The sequence below is a fragment of the Arachis ipaensis genome, chromosome B9 (assembly GCF_059453495.1).
Source record: "Arachis ipaensis isolate K30076 ecotype BB chromosome B9, ASM5945349v1, whole genome shotgun sequence".
NCBI classification, from domain to species: Eukaryota; Viridiplantae; Streptophyta; class Magnoliopsida; order Fabales; family Fabaceae; genus Arachis; species Arachis ipaensis.
Genome location: NC_142444.1, coordinates 129,876,211 through 129,901,676, shown reverse-complemented (window position 1 = coordinate 129,901,676; position 25,466 = coordinate 129,876,211). Strand labels below are relative to the sequence as shown.

At 35.0% G+C, this 25,466-nt stretch overlaps 1 protein-coding gene across 1 annotated transcript; it reads left to right on the top strand.

The window, feature by feature from the left end:
* Positions 1-5,823: 5,823 nt before the first annotated feature.
* Positions 5,824-6,231, top strand: LOC148546302 (uncharacterized). Its single transcript, XM_088499181.1, has one exon. It carries the CDS (start codon positions 5,824-5,826, stop codon positions 6,229-6,231), a length of 408 nt encoding a protein of 135 aa, XP_088355307.1.
* The last annotated feature ends 19,235 nt before the right edge of the window (positions 6,232-25,466 follow it).

The following is a 25,466-nucleotide window of genomic DNA, read 5'->3' as shown; positions in this document are numbered from 1 at the left end:
ATATTAAAAAAAATGTAAAATATTTTATTATTATTTTTTTTAATATTCGTATAAGAGAACTCGTTAAAAATCAAGAAGATCGGAATATAGATTAATAGGAAAAACAAACTAATGCAAAATTGAAGATAATTAAAAAAAAATTTGATCTTGATTGGTGAATTAGATGAAGAACGTAATAAACTAACCATGGTTTCTTGATCAAATAGAAGAAACAATACAAGCCAATGAGTTATAGCTCAAATGGCATAATCTTTTCAGGTTCGAGTCTCCTATCTTTTTGGTAAAAAAAAAAAAAGAAGAAATAATACAAGCTGAATTTTTTCACCATGATAAGAGTATGGTTAATGATAAGAGTATGGTTAGTTTTGGGTATGTCTAAAATGAGCTCAACAATTATGTGTTTATTGAATGAGCCACACTTATATAGACCATTAAATTTTATTAGATAAAAATCAAAGACTAATATAAAAGAAGAGCATTGATGAACTCTAATAAATATAGAATATCCTAATATATAAATAAATGTTTTAAATAGCAATATTTTAATACACAATACTTTAAACGGCAACAAAATCTTTTATTCTTAAATAATTAAATATAAAATATATGAGTATTTTTTATTTATTAAAATTAATTATTATACAATTTTTTTCTAATATTAAAATATAAAATAATTAAAATTTTATTTTATATTACTTCACAAATAATTAAATTATTATATTCAAAATTTATCAACTAACTATTTTTATTAAAGATATTTTTATATAATATAATTTTTTATAAAAATATTTTTAAAATATAATTTATTTAAAATATTATATATAATACATAAAAATATTAATATTTTTATTTTTTTTAAATTAAAAAATAAATAAATAATATAATTTTAAATACATACCTAAATAAAAAAGTTAATATTTTCATGTATTATATATAAATTTTTAAATAAATTTTACTTTTACAAATATTTTAGTTAAAAATTATAATATATAATAATATATTTAACAAAGTAATTAGTTAATAAATTTTAAATATAATAATCTAATTATTTGTCAATTAATATAAAATAAAATTTAATTATTTTATATTTTTATATTATAATTTAAAATATTATTTTAATATTATAAAAAAATTTGTATAATAATTAATCTTAATGAATGAAAAAATTTATATTTTTATATTTATTTATTTTATATTTTTTAAAAATAAATTTTTATATTTATATAGTAAAATATGTGATAATATATATATATATAGGGGTGGCAAAACGATCGAATATGTCAAGCTGACCTGTCGAACCTGCTAAAAAAGGTGGGTTGGGTTAGGATTTGAAATCTGTTAAATTAAAAAAATTTGTCAAACCTGCAAAATTTTTATGCGAAATTTTTTGTAATATTAAAATAATATTTTAAATTGTTTAAATGTAACAAATTTAATATATTTTTTAATTTCAATATTATTATACAATTATAATTATTTAATATATAAAAAAATTAATAAATAGTATATATATTAGGGGTGGCAAAGCGGGTCGGCCCGCCCCAATCCGTTCTATCCCGCCTAGGTCCGCACCATAAACGGGACGAGCTGGCCCATCCTGCTAACTAAAATTGGTTCAAAATGCTAGTCTGTCCTGCTTTATGACGGATTAGCGGGCTTGTCCGTTTGACTTTGTTTTTTTTAAAATAAAATAAAATAAACTAAAAAATAATAATTAAAAAATTAAATATTAAAAAAATAGTCAAATTATAATATAATTTTTTACTATTTTTTTTAATTTTTAATTTCAATAAAATTGTTCAAAATAATATTTGTCAATAGAACCATTTTTATTTTAAAAAATAAGTCACATAATTTGAACATATATAAGAAATTGTAAAATAAAATAAATAAAATCACATCACTGGAACATATATACATAATTTGGCGAAGTTTTATAATTTAATAGATTTCTAATCCTAACCCGACCCACCTTTTTTAGCGGGTTCGACAGGTCAGCTCGACAGATTTGACCCATTTTACCACTCCTAATATATATATATTATCACATATTTTATTATATAAAGGTAGAAATTTTTTGTTCTAAAAAATATAAAATAAATATATACAAAAAAAATATAAGTTTTTTTATTGAGTAAGATTAATTATTATGCAATTTTTTTATAATATTAAAATGATATTTTAAACTACAATATAAAAATATAAAATAATTAAAGTTTATTTTATATTACTTGATAAATAATTAGATTATTATATTTAAAATTTATTAACTAATTACTTTGTTAAATATATTATTATATAATATAATTTTTTATCAAAATATTTGTAAAAGTAAAATTTATTTTAAAAATTATATATAATACATGAAAATATTAACTTTTTTATTTAGATATGTATTTAAAATTATATTATTTATTATATTTTTTTAAAAAAATTAAAAAAAATTAATATTTTTATGTATTATATATAATATTTTAAATAAATTATTTTTTAAAATATTTTTATGAAAAATTATATTATATAATAATATCTTTAATAAAAGTAGTCAGTTAATAAATTTTGAATATAATAGTTAATAAATTTTGAATATAATAATCTAATTATTTGTCAAGTAATATAAAATAAAATTTTAATTATTTTATATTTTTATATTACAGGTTAAAATATTATTTTAATATAATTTTTGAATATTATAAAAAAATTGTGCATAATAATTAATTTTAATAAATAAAAATACTCATATATTTTATATTTACATATTTTATATTTAATTATTTAAAAATAAAAAATTTTATTTCCGTTTAAAGTATTGTGTATTAAAGTATTGTTATTTAAAATATTTATTTATGTACTAGAATATTCTATATTTATTAGAATCTATTAATATTCTTCTTTTATATTAATCTTTAATTTTCATTTAATAAAATTTAATGATATATATAAATATGACTCATTCAATAAACACAATTATTGAGGTTATTTTAGACATATCCCGTTAGTTATTAGCTTAACTAAAATATTGTCCGTGCTATGCGCGAACTATACACTCATTGTTGTACGTTTTGTTCTAATAAAATTAGCAAGTAAAATGTTCTGATTAAATTTTGAATATGTTACTAGCTGCATATATTTGTTGAATGCACTTTGATTGCATAAAAGCATGATATGCTACTAAACTTTAAATATGTTATTAACTTTGATTGTATAAACCACAAATATATTACTAACTTAATTTTTAATTAAGTATACAATGGTAAATCGTTCAAAACAAAGAAAAATATAATAAATTAATGTATAATTCAATGCTATTGATGAATTGTTCAAACTTCAAAGTCCTATTACTGTTCAAAATCCTATTCAATTATAGGGCAAAAAACGTATATCAGCCAAGGCCAGTTCGAATTTATGTATATAAGCCAAAATAAAAATTGTTTCAGCAATGAGTCAAAGTATATTTTTATATAATTTGAACCAGTCTGGTTCGAACTACATCAATGAATAAATCGAATCGATGCAGTTCGAATTACTAACAAAAACATCACTCTAATTCGAACCAAGCTGGTTCGAACTAGAAACACACGTAATTCGAACCATGTTAGTTCGAATTATAGAGAGAGAAGCTGCCCAAAGTAATTCGAACCAGGCTAGTTCGAATTACACAAACCATATTTCGAAGGAGGCTGGTTCGAATTAGTGAGAGACAGAGCTGTATATATATGGTTGTAAACGTGAGTTGTTCTCATTAGAGGGTGTAAGATGGCTAGTGAGGAGAGTTTTGTAGTGTTGGTTCACCACAGAGGATCCATTAAGAGGAAAACTCGTTCCGGTGTGAAGTTCACAGATAAGGATCCTCTCTGTATTGTCGTGAGGCCTACGACGAGCTATGATGACCTTGTTAGGTCTGTACTGATGAAACTTGGTCTGGAAGGTGCGAAGCGGGTTAAAAAGTTTTTCTATCGCATTCCAATTACAGTGCTCCAGGAAACCGTGAAGTATGATTGTTTCACGATTGGTAGTGATGAGGACTTGCAAGTCATGTTTCTTTGTCGCCGACAATTTCCGGAGGTGAGGACACCAGAATTGTTGGCAAAGTTGGTTGATGTGGTATCCAGCTCAGGGGGTTCGAACCGGAATACCACCACTTTAGCCACGCCAGCCGGTTCTAGTCCCAGACCTGCCGTTGCTTCTTCCTCCGTCCCTGTGTACGAGCCAGCGGTCCAACCTGTCGCCTCCCCTTCTTTTGCTGTTGATCTCAATGGCAGGGTAGGCGACGAGGTAGGATCAGGGGAATTTCTGCCGAACCCTTTATAGTGCGCTGCACCGCTTGGGGTTGGAGATGGATTGTTGGGTGATGCGGAGGACGATGACGTCGAGCCAGATATGATTGATGATGACAGTGGCGATGATAATGGAGCGAGTGAACCTGCATGGGCGGTAGGTGGTTCTAGCTCTGCCACACAGCAGTATCCACCACATTTTTCCTCTTTGGACTTGGATGCCATGAGGCAGGAGGGGGTTTCTGGGCAGCCTGTTGGATTCGGAGCTAGAGATGCGGAAGGGACTGCTGGTCTGACAGAGTTCCAGGTTGGTCAGCAATTTCAGGATAAAGATGAGGCCTTGTTAAGTGTGAAGACTTACAGCATCCGGCGAGGGGTACAATACAAGGTAGTGGAGTCTGATTATCGCCGGTATGTGGGCAAGTGTTCTGAGTTCGGGAATGGGTGCACATGGTTGATTCGACTGAGTCTCCGGCAGCGCAAGGGCATTTGGGAGGTCAAACGGTACAATGGACCTCATACCTGTCTTGCCACCTCCATCTCGAGTGACCACAGGAGTTTGGATTATCATGTGATATCGGCGTTCATTATGCCAATGGTTAGGGCTGATGCATCCGTCAGCATCAAGGTGCTCCTAAATGCCACCGCCGCACACTTTGGTTTTAGGCCGACGTACAGGAGGGTCTGGTTGGCGAAGCAGAAGGCTATTGCCGTCATCTATGGTGACTGGGATGAGTCGTACAACGAGCTCCCAAGGTGGGTGTTGGGAGTCCAGTTGACGATGCCTAGTACTGTTGCAGTCCTAAGGACGAGCCCTGTTCGAGTTGGTGGCAGTGTAGACGAGTCTCAGGCTTATTTTCACAGACTGTTCTGGACATTTTCACCGTGCATCGAGGCATTCCGTCATTGCAAGCCGCTGGTTAGTATTGATGGCACCCATCTGTATGGCAAGTATGGAGGAACGTTGCTCATCGCGATTGCAGAGGACGGGAACTCCAACATACTACCTGTTGCATTCGCACTAGTTGATGGTGAGAATGCAGAGTCTTGGACATTCTTTCTCTCCCACCTTCGTCAGCACGTGACACCGCAGCCGGGTCTGCTGGTTATATCGGACAGGCATAACGGCATCAAGGTCGCGCTTGAGGCTCCTGACGGAGGTTGGTTACCTCCATCTGCATACCGTGCATTCTGCATTCGACACGTAGCGGCTAATTTTGCCCTTACCTTCAAGGGCAAAGGCGCATGGAGGCTTCTTGTCAATGCGGCGTATGCCAAGATCGAGGTTGAGTTTGATTATTGGTTTGATATTCTGCGGTCTGAAGACCCGGCGATGTGTGAATGGGCAAACCGGATTGAGTATTCCTTGTGAACTCAGCATCGTGATGAGGGGCGCAGATGCGGTCACATGACGACGAATATCTCCGAGTGTGTGAACTCGATCCTCAAGGGTGTCAGAAACCTCCCTGTATGCTCACTGGTGAAGGCAACATATGGAAGGCTTGCGGAACTCTTTGTTCGCAAGGGGAGAGAGGCTCAGGCCCAGATGGGAACCGGACAAGAATTCAGTCAGCACTTGGTGAAGTGTATTAAGGCCAACTTGAAGACGGCGAGGTGCTTCACAGTGACTTTGTACGACAGGGATAACTCCGAGTTCACCGTATCAGAGACCACTCCGACTGGTTCTTTCTCATTGGGTAGCTACAGAGTATCGCTTGCCTTGCAGACATGTGACTGCGGGTACTTCCAGGCACTTCATTTCCTGTGTACGCACACACTTGCATGTTGTGCCTACTCACGGGTTACCTGGACCACTTATGTTCACAGGGTGTATTGTCTTAGTTCGGTATTCATTGTGTATCGGATGGGATTCACACCTCCAATTTCGGAGGGTTTCTGGCCACCATATGACGGGCCCACTGTGATCCCGGACCCTAACAAGAGGCGTGCGTGAGAGGGTCGTCCGAGGTCCACTAGGATACGGACCAATATGGACGAGGCAGATCCGAACCAGCCAAAGAGATGTCGCCTCTGTCGCCAACCCGGACACACACGTCGGGGTTGCCCACAGCTCGGAGGATCGTCTCACACAGGGGGCCATTAGTAGCTGTATTCTTAGTGTTGGTACTTATTCTATTTAAGTTTCGCTTTACGAATTTGTAGTTGAGAAGTCATGTAATTTGTTGATGTTTGTGCGTTGTATTGTGCATGCTGCATTAATTAATGAATATGTTATGTTTCACTTTTAGTCTTTTTAATAGTCTGCTGAATACAGAGTTTAATAAGTTAATCTACATATTACAATGATAGACGATGCGAAAACTATGATAGTCACTGATATAACCAATAAACACTCGTTTTTAAAGTACAATATGATGAACAAACAACAAAAGTAATCATGGCTAAAATAACAACAAAAGTAAACATGGCTAACATACACTAATGAACAATACAGAAACAACATACATGATACATGAATCATCTAAACAGATGCAAGCCCGTAAAGCAACGTGTCATACTCTGCAGGCCTAAACCGAGGAAAGCGCTAGAAGATCCATGACTGAAGTAGCTGTAGTGGGCCCGCTAACTTGACCACATGCCTATTCGCCACTCGGCACATACACCGGTACAACCATGCCAGTGCTGCAGACCCCCAACTGTAGGTACCCATCTCCTCAAGCCTAGCTACGTAGGGAAGCCATCTGATGTGAATGCGGTTCCCGGACTTGTCGGCAAACAGCTACGTATCCAACAACATCATGATGTAGACACGAGCAAATCGCCGTACAGTCTCCTCATCGGCTCCCTCGGGGCACTCTCCAAAAGTATCCTGGAACCAACTGCAGTTTATTGCGTACTTCTGAACCTGGCTGGGAGGAGGAATCACTCCAAGCAACTCCTGGAACCACACCCAAGATGGACGGCCACCCTGGATGTATATCTGGAAATTTGAAAAGCAGCCGCTCACATAACGCCCGTCCACTGGCAATCCCAACTGGTACGCCACGTCCTGAAGTGTGATCGTGCACTCTCCGAATGGCATATGGAACGTGTGCGTCTCCGAACACCATCGCTCGACGAAGGCACTGACAAGGGCCTCATCTAACCGGAACCATCTATCATTCAGCCTCGCAAGATGGTATAATCGGGCCATCTGCAAGTACGAAATGTATCTCTCATAAAGTTGCATGCCCTGCTGCCGCCGCATGCTCCTGATGCATCGCTGTGGCTGCGCATTACATGCATCGGATCAACAAAACAACATACAAAACTACTAACAAAACTAATACTAAAAACAACCAACCTAAACTGGAAACAAAAGCACAATAATAAACCAATATTATAAACCGCATAAAATTCCATTAAGGAGCACCACATGCAAAACAACTATCATATACCACAAAACTAAACCACTAACATAAAACAACTAACATAAACTACTAACATAAAACAGCTAACGTAAAACAACTAACAAAAACCACTAACATAAAACAACTAACGTAAACCACCAACTAAACCACCAATATAAAACAACCAACATAAACCACTAACATAAAACAGGTAACATAAAATAAGTAACATAAACCACTAACATAAACCACTAACATAAACTACCAACTAAACCACCATCTAACCCGCATGCAAAACCTCTCAACTAAACCACTAGCAATACAACTACGATTAACCGCTAACATAAATCGCCACTAGAACCGCATGCAAAACCGCTAACTCACACATACCACAAGCACGAAGTTTTTTATGTACTAACCTCGTCGTTGATGACTCCGGCTATATGAGCAACTCCTTCCAACCAATATAACCTTGCCGGATCGTCCCCCAATCGGCTGAGTATTCCGTTCAGGTCTTTGTCGGATCGAATCTGGGTCATTTTCTCTGAGATTTGGTGGGGGTAGGGGAATGGAACAATGGTTCGAATGAGGCTGATTCGAACTCCTTATATAGCCGAAATTCACATAATTCGAACCAGCCCTACTCGAATTACTATGGGAGCCAAACTTTGAGTAATTCGAACCAGGTAGGTTCGAATTACTTGGGAAGCTTTCAAAGGTATAATTCGAACTACCCTTGTTCGAAATATGTGCATTTGGAGTTCGAACCAAGTAGGTTCGAATTATGTTCAAAGATTGTTCGACCCTAAATCGAACTAGGTTGGTTCGATTTACTTGTTAATGTAGTTCAAACCAGGCTGGTTCGAATTATATAAAATTATGTTTTGGCTCATTACTGAAACGATTTTCATTTTGGCTGATTTACGTAAATTTGAAGTAGCCTTGGCTGATATACGTTTTTTGCCCTCAATTATAATATATTATCCTAACTTGTTTCATCCAATCTTGGATAACCCATCATTCAATGATTACTATTTAAGAGAATTACTTCCTAGTAATTCCTCTCAAAAATATAATTGATCAATTCCAAAGCTATTATCGCTACCAGACATTTTAAATTACTTCCTAGTACATCTAGAACATATTTTTTTTGTCTTACCCCATTTAAAGCGTATGTGGAATTTATAACATTTTTTCTATTCTTTACTCCGCCTATGTTACACTTGCGGTACATAGCCGGTCCCAAGCTCAGATAAAGAAGGAGAGTTGTGTTAGGTCTTCGATAACCAACATAAAAATATAGTCGAATTCCCATGACATGTATCAAAGACATTATTGCGCTAAAGCTAGGTCGTTGCCCGGAAGCAACGCGCTGTATGGCTCAAATACGGTGCCCGAATGTAGTGTTAAATGAGCAAGAGTTCTCACATTTTCGTGAACGGACAAGGGTAAATAAACTAGTTCACAAAGTAAAAGGTAAAGGTCGGAGCGACAGAAGGTTGAGATTTGGGACATGGAACATAGGCACTTTTATAGGAAAGTCTATGGAGGTGGTGGATACCATGACAAGGAGAAAGGTTAACATTATGTGCCTACAAGAAACAAAATGGGTTGGTGCGAAGGTTAGGGAGTTGGATACTTCTGGTTTCAAACTTTAGTATACATGAAAGGTGAAGAATAGGAATGGGGTTGGAATAATTGTGGATAAGCAGTGGAAGAAGGACGTAGTGGATGTCAAGAGGCTGGGAGATTGGATAATCTCTATCAAACTTGTGGTGGAGGGAGGTGCTTTTCATGTGATTAGTGCCTATGCACCGCAAGTGGGTTCGGACGAACAACACAAGATAAGGTTTTAGGAGGATCTAGAGAGTTTGGTTTAAGACATACCCTTGGGAGATAATATTTTCTTAGGAGGAGATTTAAATGGCCATGTTGGGAGAGAAGTAACTGGATATGGGAGTATTCACGGAGGCCATGGTTTCGCAGTGATCAATGCCAAGGGTAAAACTATTTTGGACTTTTCCTCAACCTTTGATCTTCTCATCGCAAATACATGTTTTAAAAAGAGAGATGAACATCTTATGACCTATAAGAGTGGCATGATAAGCTCTCAAATCGACTTCTTGTTGAGGAGAGTCGACCAAAAATTTTGCATTAATTGTAAAATTATCCTGGGGGAGAGTTTGACAACACAACATAGGGTGCTCGTCATGAATTTTCGCGTTGAGCAAAATTTGAGGAAAAGACATCATACGAAGAACCCAAGGACGAGGTGGTGGCGGATGAAAGGTGAGGAACAAAGAAGCTTCCTAAGACGGGTAGGAGAAGAGGCAAAATGGGATGGGAATGGAAGCGCAAAAGAGATGTGGAGGGAGATGGCAGAAGTTATTAGAAGAATAGCAAAAGAAAGCTTTGGTGAATCTAAAGGAATAGGACCAAGAGACAAGGAGTCTTGGTGGTGGAATATGAGTGTACAAGAAAAGATAAAGATAAAAAGGGAGTGCTTTAAAGAGTGGTCTTTATGCCGCAATGCAGATAACTAGGAAAAATATAAGACGGCTAAGAAAGAGACAAAAGTGGCTGTAACTGAAGCAAGAGCAAGAGCATATGAGGGTCTCTACCAGTATTTGGGCACGAAAGAAGGAGAAAAGGGTATATATAGAATCGCAAAGAGCCGTGAAAGAAGAATGAGAGATTTGGATCAAGTTAAGTGCATAAAGGATAAGGATGGAGAGGTGTTGGCTCAAGAGGAGAAGATTAATGAAAGGTGGAAGAGCTACTTCTACGAGTTATTTAATGAGGGACAGAAGACTCTCCTGAGCCTTGGTCGGTTATGCACAAAGGAAGAAGATCAAAACTTTGACTACTATCAAAGGATTCGAGACTTCGAGGTAAAAGAGGCTCTAAAGCAGATGAAGAATGGCAGGGCAGTAGGACCTGATAATATCCTGATTGAGGTTTGGAAGGGTCTTGGAGAAAAAGGCATCAACTAGTTAACCAAGCTTTTTAATGAGATTTTAAGGTCAAAGAAGATGCCTGATGAGTGGAGAAAGAGAACCTTGGTACCTATCTACAAGAATAAGGGGGATATACAAAGTTGCAAAAACTATAGAGGGATCAAGCTTATGAGTCATGCCATGAAATTATGGGAAATGGTGATAGAACGGAGGTTGAGAAAATAAACACAAGTAACAGAGAACCAATTTGGATTTATGCTAGGGAGATCTACCACTGAAGCAATATACCTATTAAGAAGGATGATGGAGAGGTATCGTAGTAATAAAAGAGATCTACATATGGTGTTTATTGATTTGGAAAAAGCGTATGACAGGGTACCAAGGGAGGTCTTATGGAAGGTTTTAGAAAAAAGGAGAGTAAGGATCGCATATATTCGTGTAATTAAAGACATGTATGATGGGGCCACAACTAGTGTGAAGACTCAAGGTGGTGTGACAGAAGAATTTTCTATTGGTATAGGATTACACCAGGGATCATCCTTAAGTCCATACCTTTTCACATTAGTCTTGGAAGTACTCACATAGCAGATCCAAGAGCCTGTGCCATGGTGCATGCTTTTTGCCGATGATACCATCCTTATGGGAGAGTCAAGGAAAGACCTAAATAAGAAGTTGGAGTTATGGAGAGAAGCTCTAGAAGGGTATGGTCTACGCATTAGCCGTAGCAAGACGGAATATATGGAATGTAAGTTCAGTCTGAGAAGGGAAAACCCCAATATAGAGGTGAAGATTGGAGAAAACATCTTACGAAAAGTTAAAAGTTTTAAGTATCTTGGGTGCATCATACAAGATAATGGAGAGATTGAACATGATGTAAATCATAGGATCCAAGTAGGTTGGTCAAAATGGCGGAGTGCATCTGGTTTTATATGCGACAAAAAGGTGTCTTTAAAACTTAAAGGTAAATTCTATCGCACCGCTATAAGACCGGCTATGCTTTATGGTACGGAGTGTTGGGCGGCTAAAGGGGAGCATGAACACAAGCTGAGTGTGGCAGAGATGAAGATGTTGAGATAGATGAGTGGTCATACGCGATTGGATAAAATAAGGAACGAAGATATAAGGGAGAGAGTTGGAGTAGCACCCATTGTGGAAAAGATGGTTGAATCGCGTCTCAGGTGGTTTGGACATGTGAGAAGAAGACCGATAGAACATTCAGTCAGGAGAGTGGATGAGATGGAAGATGGACAAGGGGCGAAAAGTAGAGGAAGACTTAAAAAGACCATTCATGAGGTGGTCAAATGAGATCTACATGTAAACGGTCTCTCTGTAGACATGATACATGACAGAGCACAATGACGTCGTTTGATTCATGTAGCCGACCCCATTTAGTGGGATAAGGCTTTATTGTTGTTGTTGTTGTTGTTTATAAAAGAACAAACTTTCCCAAAAAATCATACAACATATGTTTTGAAAAATATTTTAAAGATCTTTATGAAAATCTATAAGATTATGTTATACAATTAATTTATAAAGAGTATGCAATTTACAAAAACTATCACATTTATCATCATCGCTAACTGTTTTGTCGATTTTTAACAAATCGATGGTGGTTCGATATCTAATAGTCTGGGAGCGAAACTTACTCCTCTTTGCAGATACTAGTTTTCTAAAAGTGCATCAGAGTGTCCTCGATTAGATGAGATTTTAGAATATAGATAAATTAAATTCTGAAATTCAAAGTAAAAGATGAAAGAATAAAGTTTTCGAAAATAAATATTGACTGTAATTGAAAAGATTGCGTTGAAATTAAACAAAGCAATAAAATGCCTTTAACTGAGTCAAATGGCTTTAACATGAAGAGTAAAGGTACTGAAATGTAAATTAAACATGGAAATTAAAGGTTGCCTAAAAGATCAATTTACTTAAAAAAAAAAATAGAGTTTACAGAAAATGTAAATGGAAGATTAAAAACGTGGAAGGAACCCTACAGAAATTGAACTCGAATGCAGACTCTGAAATTCTCTAGGGATGTGAGTATGCTTGAGTGTATTTCTGAAACAAAGTTCCAACCTTTATTCCCTAAGACTTTTTGGTATTTATAATCTACTTTTGGTAACTAACAATTAATTACAATTAATTACAAAATTACAGCTTTGAATGTGCTCCCTTTAGTAACCGTTCCTGCTTAAACATTTCCCATGATTTTCGCGTGTGATAAAGCCACTAACTTCTCCATTTCCAAAATTACTCGAATCACTTATTCGAATAACTTTTCTCGATTACCTGGCTCGAGTACCTTGTTCGATTCGACTTGCTCAACTTATCGAAAGGTCTTGAAATCGAATTCGTGTCGAGAACCTCCATCTTGTGCTTGTGCGTGTGTCTTTTCGAAAGTTGCTATGTTTTCGACCGCTTTACCGATTCAAACAATTCACCTTTATCGAAAATACTTTCCCGATCAACACTAACTTAAGTAACTGTGAACCAATTTTCGTCAACGTAACTTGAACAAAATTATGGATAAGTTTCTACAATTTATTTAGAGAAAATAAAACACTAATTATATATAAATATAATTGATCTCATAGGGAATTTAGGCCCAATTTATAAAAACAGCTTAATTAAACTATTTTTGAAAAAATAGTTTAAATAATAAATAATTATATTAAAAATAATTTATAAATAAGTTATTTTATATTTAAATTTTTTATTTTAAAAGTGTTTATTTTATAAAAATGTGATAAAAAAAGTAGTAATATTATGAGAGAAGTCATTTTTTAATTTTTCTATAAACTCCTAAATAACTTCTTAAAAAATTGTAATTTAATTTTGAAAATTGCACCAGACATTAATACTACTACTTTTTATAAATCAAAAACTCACAAAAAAAATTACTTTTAAAACTTTTCAAACGAATTTTAGCATATCCTAAAATATATTTGATAAATAATAATACAATTAATCTATGAGTATACTCTATCTTAAAAATAACCTCGTACATGTTCAATTTAACCTTTAACTTAATTTTATATATATATATGTCCAATTGCCCTATTGACTTTCACTTTGATATGACAGAGGCCGATTACTGTCTTGTCTTTGGTAGGGGGTTATAACAAATTGTGTGTAATTTTTTATCTGAATTATTTCTATTTTAATTAAATGCCCTACTAATTTTCTTAGCCGATTTTGCCTCTGTTAGTTTCCTTCGGATTAGAATCAAAATCATTAATTTCAATTTAGTTTGTATTTAAAAATTAAAATAAAAATCCTTATATATTACCTTTTCCAAAATTAAAACTACTACCATAGAAGTACTTTTTTTTACAATTTGCACTATGTTATACAATTTTACAAATTTGTACATATATTTCTTCGGATTAAGAACTCTCTAAGCAAAGAAAATTAGTTATAAACATAAACATGTCACTATCAAAAGAGTTTTTATAATTTATTTTAAATTTTTTATTCATATTTTTTTTACTCCTAATAACTAACAGACAAAAAAGATTTTTTAATGAACAAAATGTTCATGATTTTTATCCATTAATAGAAAAAAGATACATAAGTGAATTTTCAACCACTTATAATTGATGTTTCACAAATATGTCCCTATCAACCTCAACCAACATGCACATTCATAAAATATGCTAAAGAACCAGCATTTTTTATGTAAAAAGAAAAAGAGTTGATTAAAATGTGAAACAAAAATAAAATTTCAGTAGTCGTGTAATTTTTTTTTTCATTTTTTTATATCATACATGAAATTTAGGGTAATTTACATAAATAAATTATTTGAAAATCAAATTTACGTAAATACAACTTTCTGAAACAAGTAACATCTATGTCCTGAATTTAATCTATGTAAAATATTACACCCTACCAAGATTTAGGATTTACATGTAATCTACTATAGGATATTACGAATTACAATAAAAAACACACAATCATAATTCGCTACATCTTATTGCGGATTATGAATGAATTACAAGGCATAAACCACTAGAGACTATTGTGGTTTATAAACAAATAATGAAGCATAATATGTTGCACCCTATAGTAGATTATGAATAGGTGAAGGCATTATATATACTAGTAGAAGACAATTGTGAAGTAGAGCGTCAAATTCATAATGTCTAGCGAGGAGAATTTTTTAGCTCTAGTGCATTGCTCTGGAAAAATTCAAAAAAAGAAAAAGAGAAGGTATAAAGTTTACTGATAGGAAACCCCCTAAGTGTCTTTATCTGGTCATTGAATACCTTGTCAGATATAAAAATCAATATATTGCAGAAGGTTGGGGTGTGTAGGATCAAGTGGGTGAAGAAGTTGTTTTACAAGATCCTTATTGCAGTTGTGTCAACTGGTGTGAAGTATGATACATTTGTGATAGGATTCAAGAAAGATCTACAAGTTTTGTTTCATTGTCGAAGAAGTTTTCTGAAAGTGAGAACACATGAGTTGTATGCGAATTCATTCATAATCCGCGATAGGGTGTAGCCAATCATAAAAAAACCAGAATGTCAAAATATAACCAAAGACAATCATGCATAGCAGTGCCAATCATAACTATATTTAGGCTAAGCTTTTCACATGAGATCTAATAACTTAGCATGAGGTAGTTTGGTGTCTTTAGTTCACACACAGGTCCTGTATCTTTGGCAAGAGGGAGTATCTTCAGCAGCTGAGTCTTTTACCTTACGGTTGTAACTCTACACAAGAAAATAAAATTATCACTTACAACTAGATTAGAAAGGAAGAGACTGATCTCAAAAATTATGAAACACAAATCAAATTTAATGAGTGAAGAATCAAGATAATGTTAGATACAAGAATCAAGACAATGTCAGATACAAGAATTAAGAACAATTTTCAATTCAACTTAATGAATGGATATTGAATATAATTGGAAAAAAAACTTTGCTAATTCTTATCTCTGATGCAAATAATGTTAGAGTGAGATATAAGCCACATTTGGCAATTTTTCATAATCTAGTTTAATTAATTTGTGTCAAATACAAGAATAAAAAATAAAACACTGGAATTGGCTACTCTCATAGAAATTAGAATTAAAAATTCTCCCTTAAAGCACATAACCTTTAAAATACAAAAATCTTTAGGTTATTTACCTTGTTCAATAAACCAATTCGTATTTATAATCAGCAAACGAATTCATAAAATAATTCAACAATTAACAAAATTAGCATATTCATAGTCAGCAAACCCAATCCCTAACCCAATTCAACAATAAAATTAACAACAATAACATTTCAACTAGTTCAATCTCTGTGGTATTCTAATCAGATTCATAAATCAAACAACAATAAAAATAACAGAAATAACATCAATGAATCAACTATTAAAAATTAATACAGAATATTAGAATAACTAAAAAGACCTTACATGTTGACTATTGTTGTAGTTGCAGAATCGAGCAGTGCAGTGAAGGCAGCAACACCCACAGAAGAGAAGCGAGGGAAGACGGAGGCACGGTGCAGTGTCGCGAGACGTGAACACTCACCAAACGTTGGGTGCAGTGATAACGAACGAGCAGAATACGAGGCAGAGAGAGCAAGACCGCTGGCGACGAGCACGCGAGAGGCGACAAATAGAGGAAGCGCGACGTGACGCAAGCATGCGGTGGATCCGGTGAGAGGGTGGAAACGAAAGCGAGCATGTGGTGGCAGTAAACCAAGGTGAGAGTGAGAGGATTGGGAGAGAAGGAGCGACGTTGTGCCTTTGTGTGTAGGAGCGAGAGTGAGAGAGCTAAGGAGTGGAGGTGGGCCTATGTTTTTTCTTTTCTTTTTAATGAGGGAGTTGGATAGAGAGAGAGTAATTCAAAAATAAAGCGGGAGAGGGTTCGGGATTCGAATTTAGGGCAAGATTACTATTGGATTTACCGGCAGATAAATATGCCAGTAATGCTTTGCGAGTGACCAAAACGTAGCGTTGCAGTAATCAAGGTTACTGGCGGATTTTTCTGCCGGTAAATCCGATGGTAATACTCATGCCAATTTCTTCTTTTTTCTCCATTTATTACCGAAGATTTACCATTGAAAAGTTGAATCCGACGGTAACTTTTTTACCCGACAAATTTTTTGTCAAATCTGCCGGTAAATCCACCAGTAAATCCGCCGCTAATTGACGCTAAATCCGACAGTATTCAACATTTTTCTTGTATTGTAGGATTTTGGTTGGGGATGTTGACCTTTATCTTGTGAAGGTTTGGAGAAGTTGAACAGTCTTGTTGGTGAAAGAAAGGGTAGTACTTGGATTGAGGAACAGTTGATGGATGAGAGTAGTTGTAATTTTGGGGTTATGCATGAGTTCTTGTGCTTGCTTGAGAAGGTTTACAGTAAGGGTGACAAAGCAGGTCAGCCTATCTTGTCCCACCAATGCCTCTCACAAAACGGAGCGAGCTAACCCATGCCGCCAAAGTGATATGGAATGAACTTGCTTCCTTACTCCGCCGAAAGACAAGTTGGCAGGCCGGTCCGCCTTCTTTTTTCTTCTTTTTTTTTTTAACTCAAACCTAAATCATGATCCAAAAAAAATCTCGAATTACAAATCATGAAGCATATTGATAGCATATTCATAATTTCTCATTTCATCAATTAAATAAACCAATAATAAATTAATTATCAGAATTCAAATAAAAAAATCAAAAAATGAGAAAATAGAAGCAAACTAACAATAATCTAGAACAAACCAACACATCAGAACAGATCAAGGAGTAAAATAAATTATTAAAAAATTTTAAAAATTTTTAATATTTAATTTAATTCAATTTTATTTTTAAAATTTAAAAAAGTAATTTTTATTTTTATAATTAATTTTTTAATAATTAAATATTAGTTAATTATTTTTCTTCCAAATTACCTTTCTAAAGAGTAATCATGGTCTTTTCCAAATTCTCTAACCCACTGTTTCTCCATAAGCTTCCTCTTTCAAAATTCTCTACATCTCTGTCCTTAACACTCCCATCACCACTCCAGCTACCATCATTCTCACAACAACAACACAAACACAAACCACCAGGGAAAAAAATGCAAATAAACTTTAGAAGTGGTTTTAGGATCAAGATCAAAGATCTAACTAACCCTCTTGATTATTGTAGTAATGTGATGTATAGTATCATCATAAAATTTGAAACTCTCAAAATTGTATAAATATTTCATTAATTAAAAGTATAAATTTAGTTTATAGTTAATTGTTTACTTATGTGCATTATGGTTACTGGCTACTGACCTACACTTGTTTCCATTTCTAATTGATGAAAGAAAATAAATAAACAAACAAACGAACCTTAACTCTATTTGCAATAAGATTAAAATGTTCAATTTACTTGTTATTCTATATTATTATTAGAGAAAAGTTCAGCTACATACCAGCAATATTAATTTATACTGGCCAACACTTAAAGCACTTTGCTGGTATATTTGGACTTTTATTTTTATATTTGTTGACTAATTATTGATCAATAACAATAAATTGTACTAGTTACTATTATTATTATTATTATTATTATTATTATTATTATTATTATTATTATTATTTAGTTTCATTCTATTATTACTATTACTATATTATATTATTACTTATTTTCTTTCTTTTTTGCCGAAGCTTTTAAAAGAATAAAGAAAGAAAATTTGAAACATGGCTCATATGCCTTATACACATATATATATAATCATACCTTTTACCTTGCATTCATTTACTTGGTCAAAGTCGTTAAGACAAAAGAAAAAAAAGAAATTGACAACGTGACTTATAATGCCTATATATATATATATATAATTTGACACCTAACAAAGCTTAATCCCACAAATGACCAAACTAATCTAATTATTATTTATCACCTTTAGTCATTATCATCAGCAGTTTCATTAAGGGAACAAGGAAAAGAGATTTGAGAACGTAACTTGCTATGCATATATACGTATATACAATTGTTACGCATGTTCCTTTCATTAATAACCATGGCATCTAATCATTTTCCGTTGTATTTATCATCACCATCTAATCTTCATTTTCCTCTCTTGGAACCGAACCAAAATTGAAAGAAAAGAAAGAGTGACCAAGAGCGACGGAGAGAAACCGTGTAGCCTCCAAGCTTCCGACTCTGATTATTTTAATTTTGTAACTTCAATAAAAAAGCTCACCCGATAAAAGTGTTTGTATCTTTCTCCTCTTCACGTTAACGTCACTTTTGTTCGATAGAAATTGATGGTGGAGTTGATGTCTCTCCATGCAAAGTTCGGTAGAAGAAACTCCGGGGGTGAAGTGGCCGATTTTGATGCTTTCTTCTTTGATAATTCTCGTTCAGAAACCTTCCCAGAACCTTCTGTTGTCGTGATTTCTGCACAGAGGTAGGGGATTTCGTTTTAAAATTAAAAGCTTTTAACTTAAGAATGTCAAGTAGCTTATTGAGTAATTGCAAATGATTTATATGTGTTTTGTATGTCTAATTGATGAGAATTAGCTGTATTGGGATTGTAAAGGTTGATAAATTTGATGTTGTTTATTAAATTAAAATACAAACTGAGTTTGAATTGAGACTGTGATTGTAACACCCTAACTACCAAAGCTCACGCTTCCGGCTGCACGACTCTGATAGCTCGGACATTACGACGACTTTTATATAATTTAATACTAAAATATGAGCCTGTTTAAAACTTTAAACCGCAATACCGATTCAAAAATACTTTTATTTGATAACGTACATCCATAAATACCATACATCTTACAAAAACTCATAAAGAGTACATCCATATATATATATATATATATATATATATATAGTATTACAAGCATTAGCCAATACAATCCCTATCCCTCTTACAGAATATATCAAGATAAAGTCGAGGGTACAATAAATAATAATCTAAAGCAATACAGAACATTTCAACAACTAAATAAACTCTTCGTGACTTCTGCGCCCATATCCTGAAAGGGGAAAAATGTAGGGGGTTGAGAACATCGTCCTCGAAAGGGTTCTCAGTAGAGGGTTTTTGGGAATTACTGTAATAGGATACGTGAAGATAAACTGTACCAGTGATTAATAACCATCTTATGCTACTTTTCAAAAACAACGATTTACAATAAAAGAGGAATCAGAAATCTTTTCTGAAAGAGAAACAGTTCAATTCTCAAAAACTCAAAAGCCTTTCAAAACGGTTTATCTATGCTGAACCAAAATAGCCTTTCATATTCTTCCAAACCAGAACACAAAACCAAAACCAACCATCGGTCCATCTAATTTCAACCACGGCCCTAGGCCCAAACAATCCAACCATCAACCAATCACCACAATCCAACAGAGTTCCAGTCGCAAACACAGATAGGAAGTCAAGCACAAACAAACAGTTACAGCAAGTAGAACAAATAGCAGTTAATCACAAGTAATCACAAAGGCAAACCAAGTACAATATGCACACTCAAATAATGTCACATAGATGCATATGATGCATGCCTGTCCTAGTGGCTGATGATATAATCTGTCGGTTATAGAGCCAACCCGACAAGTCCTGGTAGCTAACCATTAGACTGTCCCTCTGTCGTGCATCCCCAACTCGAGTTATACTCAACATAAACTTGATCATAATCATGATCCATATCCAACACCCTCACTGGTGTATATTCACGGGGGCGAGCTCATCCAAGGCTTTCACAGTGCCCGGCCACCCTTACGACATAGGGTCAGCAGAGTATCAAGTCTCAACCTGGAGCACGTGGGGGCTAGCCACTGCTACTACCCAGGAAAACTCGTATCTCAGATAGTGGAAGTGCAAAATCACAATTATCAATATCTCAGCATATATGCATTCATTCTCAGCCATGGATCAACATCTATCTCAGCCATCCGGCTCACGGTTCAATCCAGAACCAACCAATATTTATAATCATACACAGCCATTCCGGCTCACGGTTCAATCCAGAACCAGCCAATATTCATAATTATACACAGCCATTCCGACCCATAACAAAATAGCACTTCCACCATTCAAAATCATTAAATTCATAAAATCGGCATTTAAGCCATAAATCATTTTTCTCAATTCATTTCACTTTGAAATCAAGTTTCAACTCTTTTCAGCCTTGGCTTTAAAGATCTCATTTCTCAAATCATCTCAGGCTCATAAGCCACTTTTACTCAAGGTAAATTCCCTTTTGAAAATAATGCTACTCTCGGCATCCTCTTTCCAAACTTCCATAACCATGGCAAGTTAAAGATTTATTTTGAAACATTCAAAATCATCCATTCAACAATGAGATTTTATAACAAAAGTTCCTTGGCAGAGTTCCAAGTCTTTAGGGGAGAATAACATAATTCATTTCGCCAAATTCATTTAAAATCATTAAAACCTTGGCTTTTCGGTTTGATAACAAATTAGGATCTAAGCCATACCGAGTCATGTAATCAATTACTCATTTCAAAGCCGTTTCCTTTACTTAGGCAAAACCAACTTCAACCCCCATGATAATTTCTAAGGCGTTTCAACTGTTCAAAATTGTTTGTCTTGCAAGAATTCATAATTCAAAGAGTACTTAAAACCATTCCCAAAACATTTCAAAATGAAACTTGTCAATAGACATTCAGGTTCTTTCAAAGTCAATGAAACTCCTCTAATTGAAACCCTCAAGTCAAATTCAAAGGCATTGCCCTTGCCACATTTAAAACAGCTTTAAAACATAAGTTTCATCTAAATAACTTTCTCCTGAAAGAGATACAATGCCTTTCTTAAGAAGCAAGACTAAATCACAATTTCTCCTTTAATAATTCATTTTAAAAAACATGAATCATCCTTTTCTTGATAATTCAAATAAAATAGTAGAAGTCTTTAACTCATTATTTTTCCAGACAACATTTCAATAAAGACTCAGATTTTATAGAAATTTCGGCAGCATCTCCCCTAAAACTTGGACTTTGCCACTCGGTTCGGGTCCCAACTAAACCGTTCCACAATCCTTTTCAACAGTCCAGAATCCAAAATCAATTCAAAATCAAGCTAAATCCAACAGTCGCCTCATTGGCATATCTCAAGGAAACCGTTTCAAAATCACACCAATATCAACCGGATTAACTCATTTCCAAAGCTTTGAAGAAACGGTTCAACAACAATCATTTATCAAACCAGATCATTTAAAGCAAACCAGGCTGAATCCAAGAGTATATTCTATTTTTCACATTATCAAGAAAATCAACTCAACTCAAATCAATTCCCTACGGATTAAACTTGATTTCAAAGCTTTAAAAGAATCAACTTCAAAAGCATTTCATTTCACAAAGCCACACAACAATCCATCCAACAAACGTTCATAATCAATCGAGACAAATTAACCATACATAAGGTGGATACAATCACCAAATACACATTCTCTCACATCAGTATCCATATGTAATAATTCCAATATATAAGAATATAGTTTTTGGAAAGCGCTCCTACCTCAACGCAAATTCCATAATCCAAACGTCTCACAGAGTCCTTTCCGCCTCAACCCGAACTGACGGCAACGAAAACCTCAGCTCCCAGCCACTTTCGCAATAACCAAAGCAACACTAATCACAACATATAATAATCAGGACTCGATCCCACGTTACCAAGACTCATATTCATTAACCAAACACAACAGAATACTAACGCGAGGTTATTCGAAACATAATTTCTTACCGAAATAACACAATGAGGCAGCTGTTATTTCGAACCGGCCCGGCAACAGCTCCGGTGGCGGCCAGAAGCTTCGGTGGATCAACTATAAAAATCGCGTAGAATTAAAACCTTCTCAAAATCTAAAAAGGCAGAAACCTCAATTAAAACCCTTACCGGCAAACTTTTCCGGCGACGGCAGCAGGGTCTCAAGTGGCAGAAGCTCAGCCCGGAGCTCCGGCGGCGATTCCAGAAGTCACAGAATCACTCCCGGCGGCCAGAATTACAGAGATGCAGCTCCCTTCTCCGGCAGCAACACCTGCGGTGGTGGCTGGTGTAGAAGCTCACAACGCAAGTAGCAACGGCGGCCTGAACCTCTTCCTTTCCTTCAGACCAGATCGGGCGGATCTCCAGCAGTGGTGGCACAGGGACGGCGGCAGCAGTCCGAGGCGACGGCGACAACACATGGTGGTGCAGCTCCACGCAGTGGGTCGCGCTCCTCCTCGCACGATTCTGACAGCAGCTCGTGGCTTGGCCGAACGGCGGCGAAGCTCAGCCCTTCGAACGGCAGTCGCGCGGAACTCAGCCCCTCTTCTTCAAGCTTGACGGTGACACGCGAGGCTCCTCCTCCACTGAATCTTGCGCGGGTCTTCCTTCTGATCGCGATGAAGATGAACAGCAACTGACGGCGAGGCGCGGCGGTTGGACAGCGGCGCAGAGCTTCAGCGACAGTGACGCGGATGGCATCTCGCAGTGCTGATGGCGACGACGCGACGGCGACGATGGAGCCCAGCACGCCGGCGCGAATCTCCTTCCTCTCCTCCTCCCTTCTCCCATGGCCCTATCTTCCTTATTTCCCCATCTTTCTTTCTTTCTTCTTTCTTTCACGGTGGAGAAAACTATGTGGGTGTGGGCTGTTTGGTGAAAGGTGTGGCGCTGAGGAGAGTGGGGAAGGCTAGGGTTTAGATAAATTAGGTTTAGGGGTAATTTTGTAATTTCATATAAAATTGGGAATAATATAGTAATTGAAATCCAATTTTAAATCCAACACTAATTGTATATAGAAAATATTATTTGCTCATCAATTTTACAAATTATTTTCAATAAAATGCCCAAAACCAAAAATTATAAATAACATAATTAATTTCTCTATTTTCCAAAACACCAGTATTAATATATTAAAATATTAATTATTTAGTCCCAATCAAATAAAATTCCTATTATTTTATAACTGCCAACTTTGCAATTTAAATATAGAAAATAATCCAATAATTATAAAATTGGATAATAATCATAACTTATCTCAAATTCAATAAATTAAAACTTGCCTTAATTACCTTTAATAAAATAATCTCTGAAATTAAGGCTATAAATAACTATATGATTTGAGACTTGATCATAATAAGACTTTTTAAAAGTTCTGGGTCTTACATTCTACCCACCTTACAAAAATTTTCGTCCTCGAAAATTGATACAAAACGAAAGAAATTTCATAACAGTTCACCCTTGACACATTTAAGGAAGAAGCAAAAATATCTCATCATATAAATATATATACGATTTTCAAATACTTTGATTGTCACATAAGGATGCGGAGGTAGGAGTGTGATTGCAAAGCAAACGTTACAAGGTAGGCTCAACGCAAAAGATGACATGGGTCAAACATGTGATAGTAAGGCAAGGCATCAAAGGCTATAAAACATGATGGGGTTAAAACGACGTGCTCAACATCCACACACTAATTTCATATCAACCTCAAAGCTTCAACTTTCCAACTCCATCAAGCACTTTACAATCCCCATAACCGATCATAAGCCTAACGATCGCAAACCCGCTCGCAAGGAACAAAACACCCATAACTCTTAACGTTGTACACCTACCGCTTCAACTTTCGTATACACATGTCACGTCTTAAAGAACTAACGCATCGCGTTACTACGTATACAAGTCGCACGTGATATCAAAACAATTCTCGAGTCTACTCAGAAGGATACAAGATTTAGAATGGAGAAATAATTATCAAGGGTAATAATCATAGATTTGAGGGAATGTATCCAATTCCAGATAAACAAGGATGTCCAAGCAAAGAAGTTTGCTAGAAATAAATCGATTGACAACTCCAAAGATAACCCTTGGATCCAAGAAATTCAATAGGACCAATAAGAAGAGAACCAGCGCCTTAGTTCGAAACAAATTCAAGTTGAGTCGAAGAAGTAGGAGGTTTACAGAAAAGAATATCAAACCCAAGACAAAGCTCACAGAACTCAAGAGCACGATTACAAATACTTTCGAATACATTTTTCATGAAAGAGTCGAAAACTTGCAAAAAACTACTTTGCAGTTTAGAAGAAAAGTTGAGCAGCAAACATTCTTCAAGAGAGTAGCAAAAGCATAAATGTGGCTTTACTTCAATACAATTTCATGTTGAAGTAGATCATGTAGAGTTTTAAAAATAAAATGCACACAAGTTTGGCTAAGCACTAAAATATTTCCTCAAATATTTTAGAAAGATAGTTAGGTGCACAGCCTAACCAAAAGCATTTCATAAAAAACTCGAAAGTAATCAAATGCTTGTTCAAAAATCCTCAAAGTTCATATTCAAACAAGCGTGTATAACATTTATAGCAAGGACGAAAGAGGAAGTTAAACTCTTTTTAGAAAAGAAACTTCGGGGGAAAAATTTGCTTACAACTTGGTAAAGGAAATAAGTGGTGCGTTACAAACGAACTGGTTTCCAATAAACAAGGAAGCTTTCCAAAACCTCATTTAAAAAGCGCATGCCAACTTTAAATTAACCTCGTCAAAATTGAATAATGGTTTCAATCTCAATCAAGCAACAGAAAATAATTTCCATTTAGTATTTCTTTAAAGAGAATTCAAAACTTCTTTAAAAAGTTCAAAACAAGACTCCAAAAGTGTTCTTGAAATCACCATCTCAGAAGAACATTCAAGAAGTTTAAGATGTACTAAAAAGGAGTCAAGCCATACTAGAAAGGATCTTAAATCAAGATAGTTCAAACAAGATCCACTAGGCATGAGGCATCAAACATGCTTTCAATTGATTCAAAAGAATACAAAAGTCATAGGAAAATACAACCCAATCATTAGTAATTTCCCAAGGATAAATCTTTAACTAAAAACTCTTGTAAAGACAATGAGAGAATAAATGATGCACTATTTTTGAAACGAATCAAACTGACTCATATAAGAATGAGATTCACTAGAGAAAGGAAA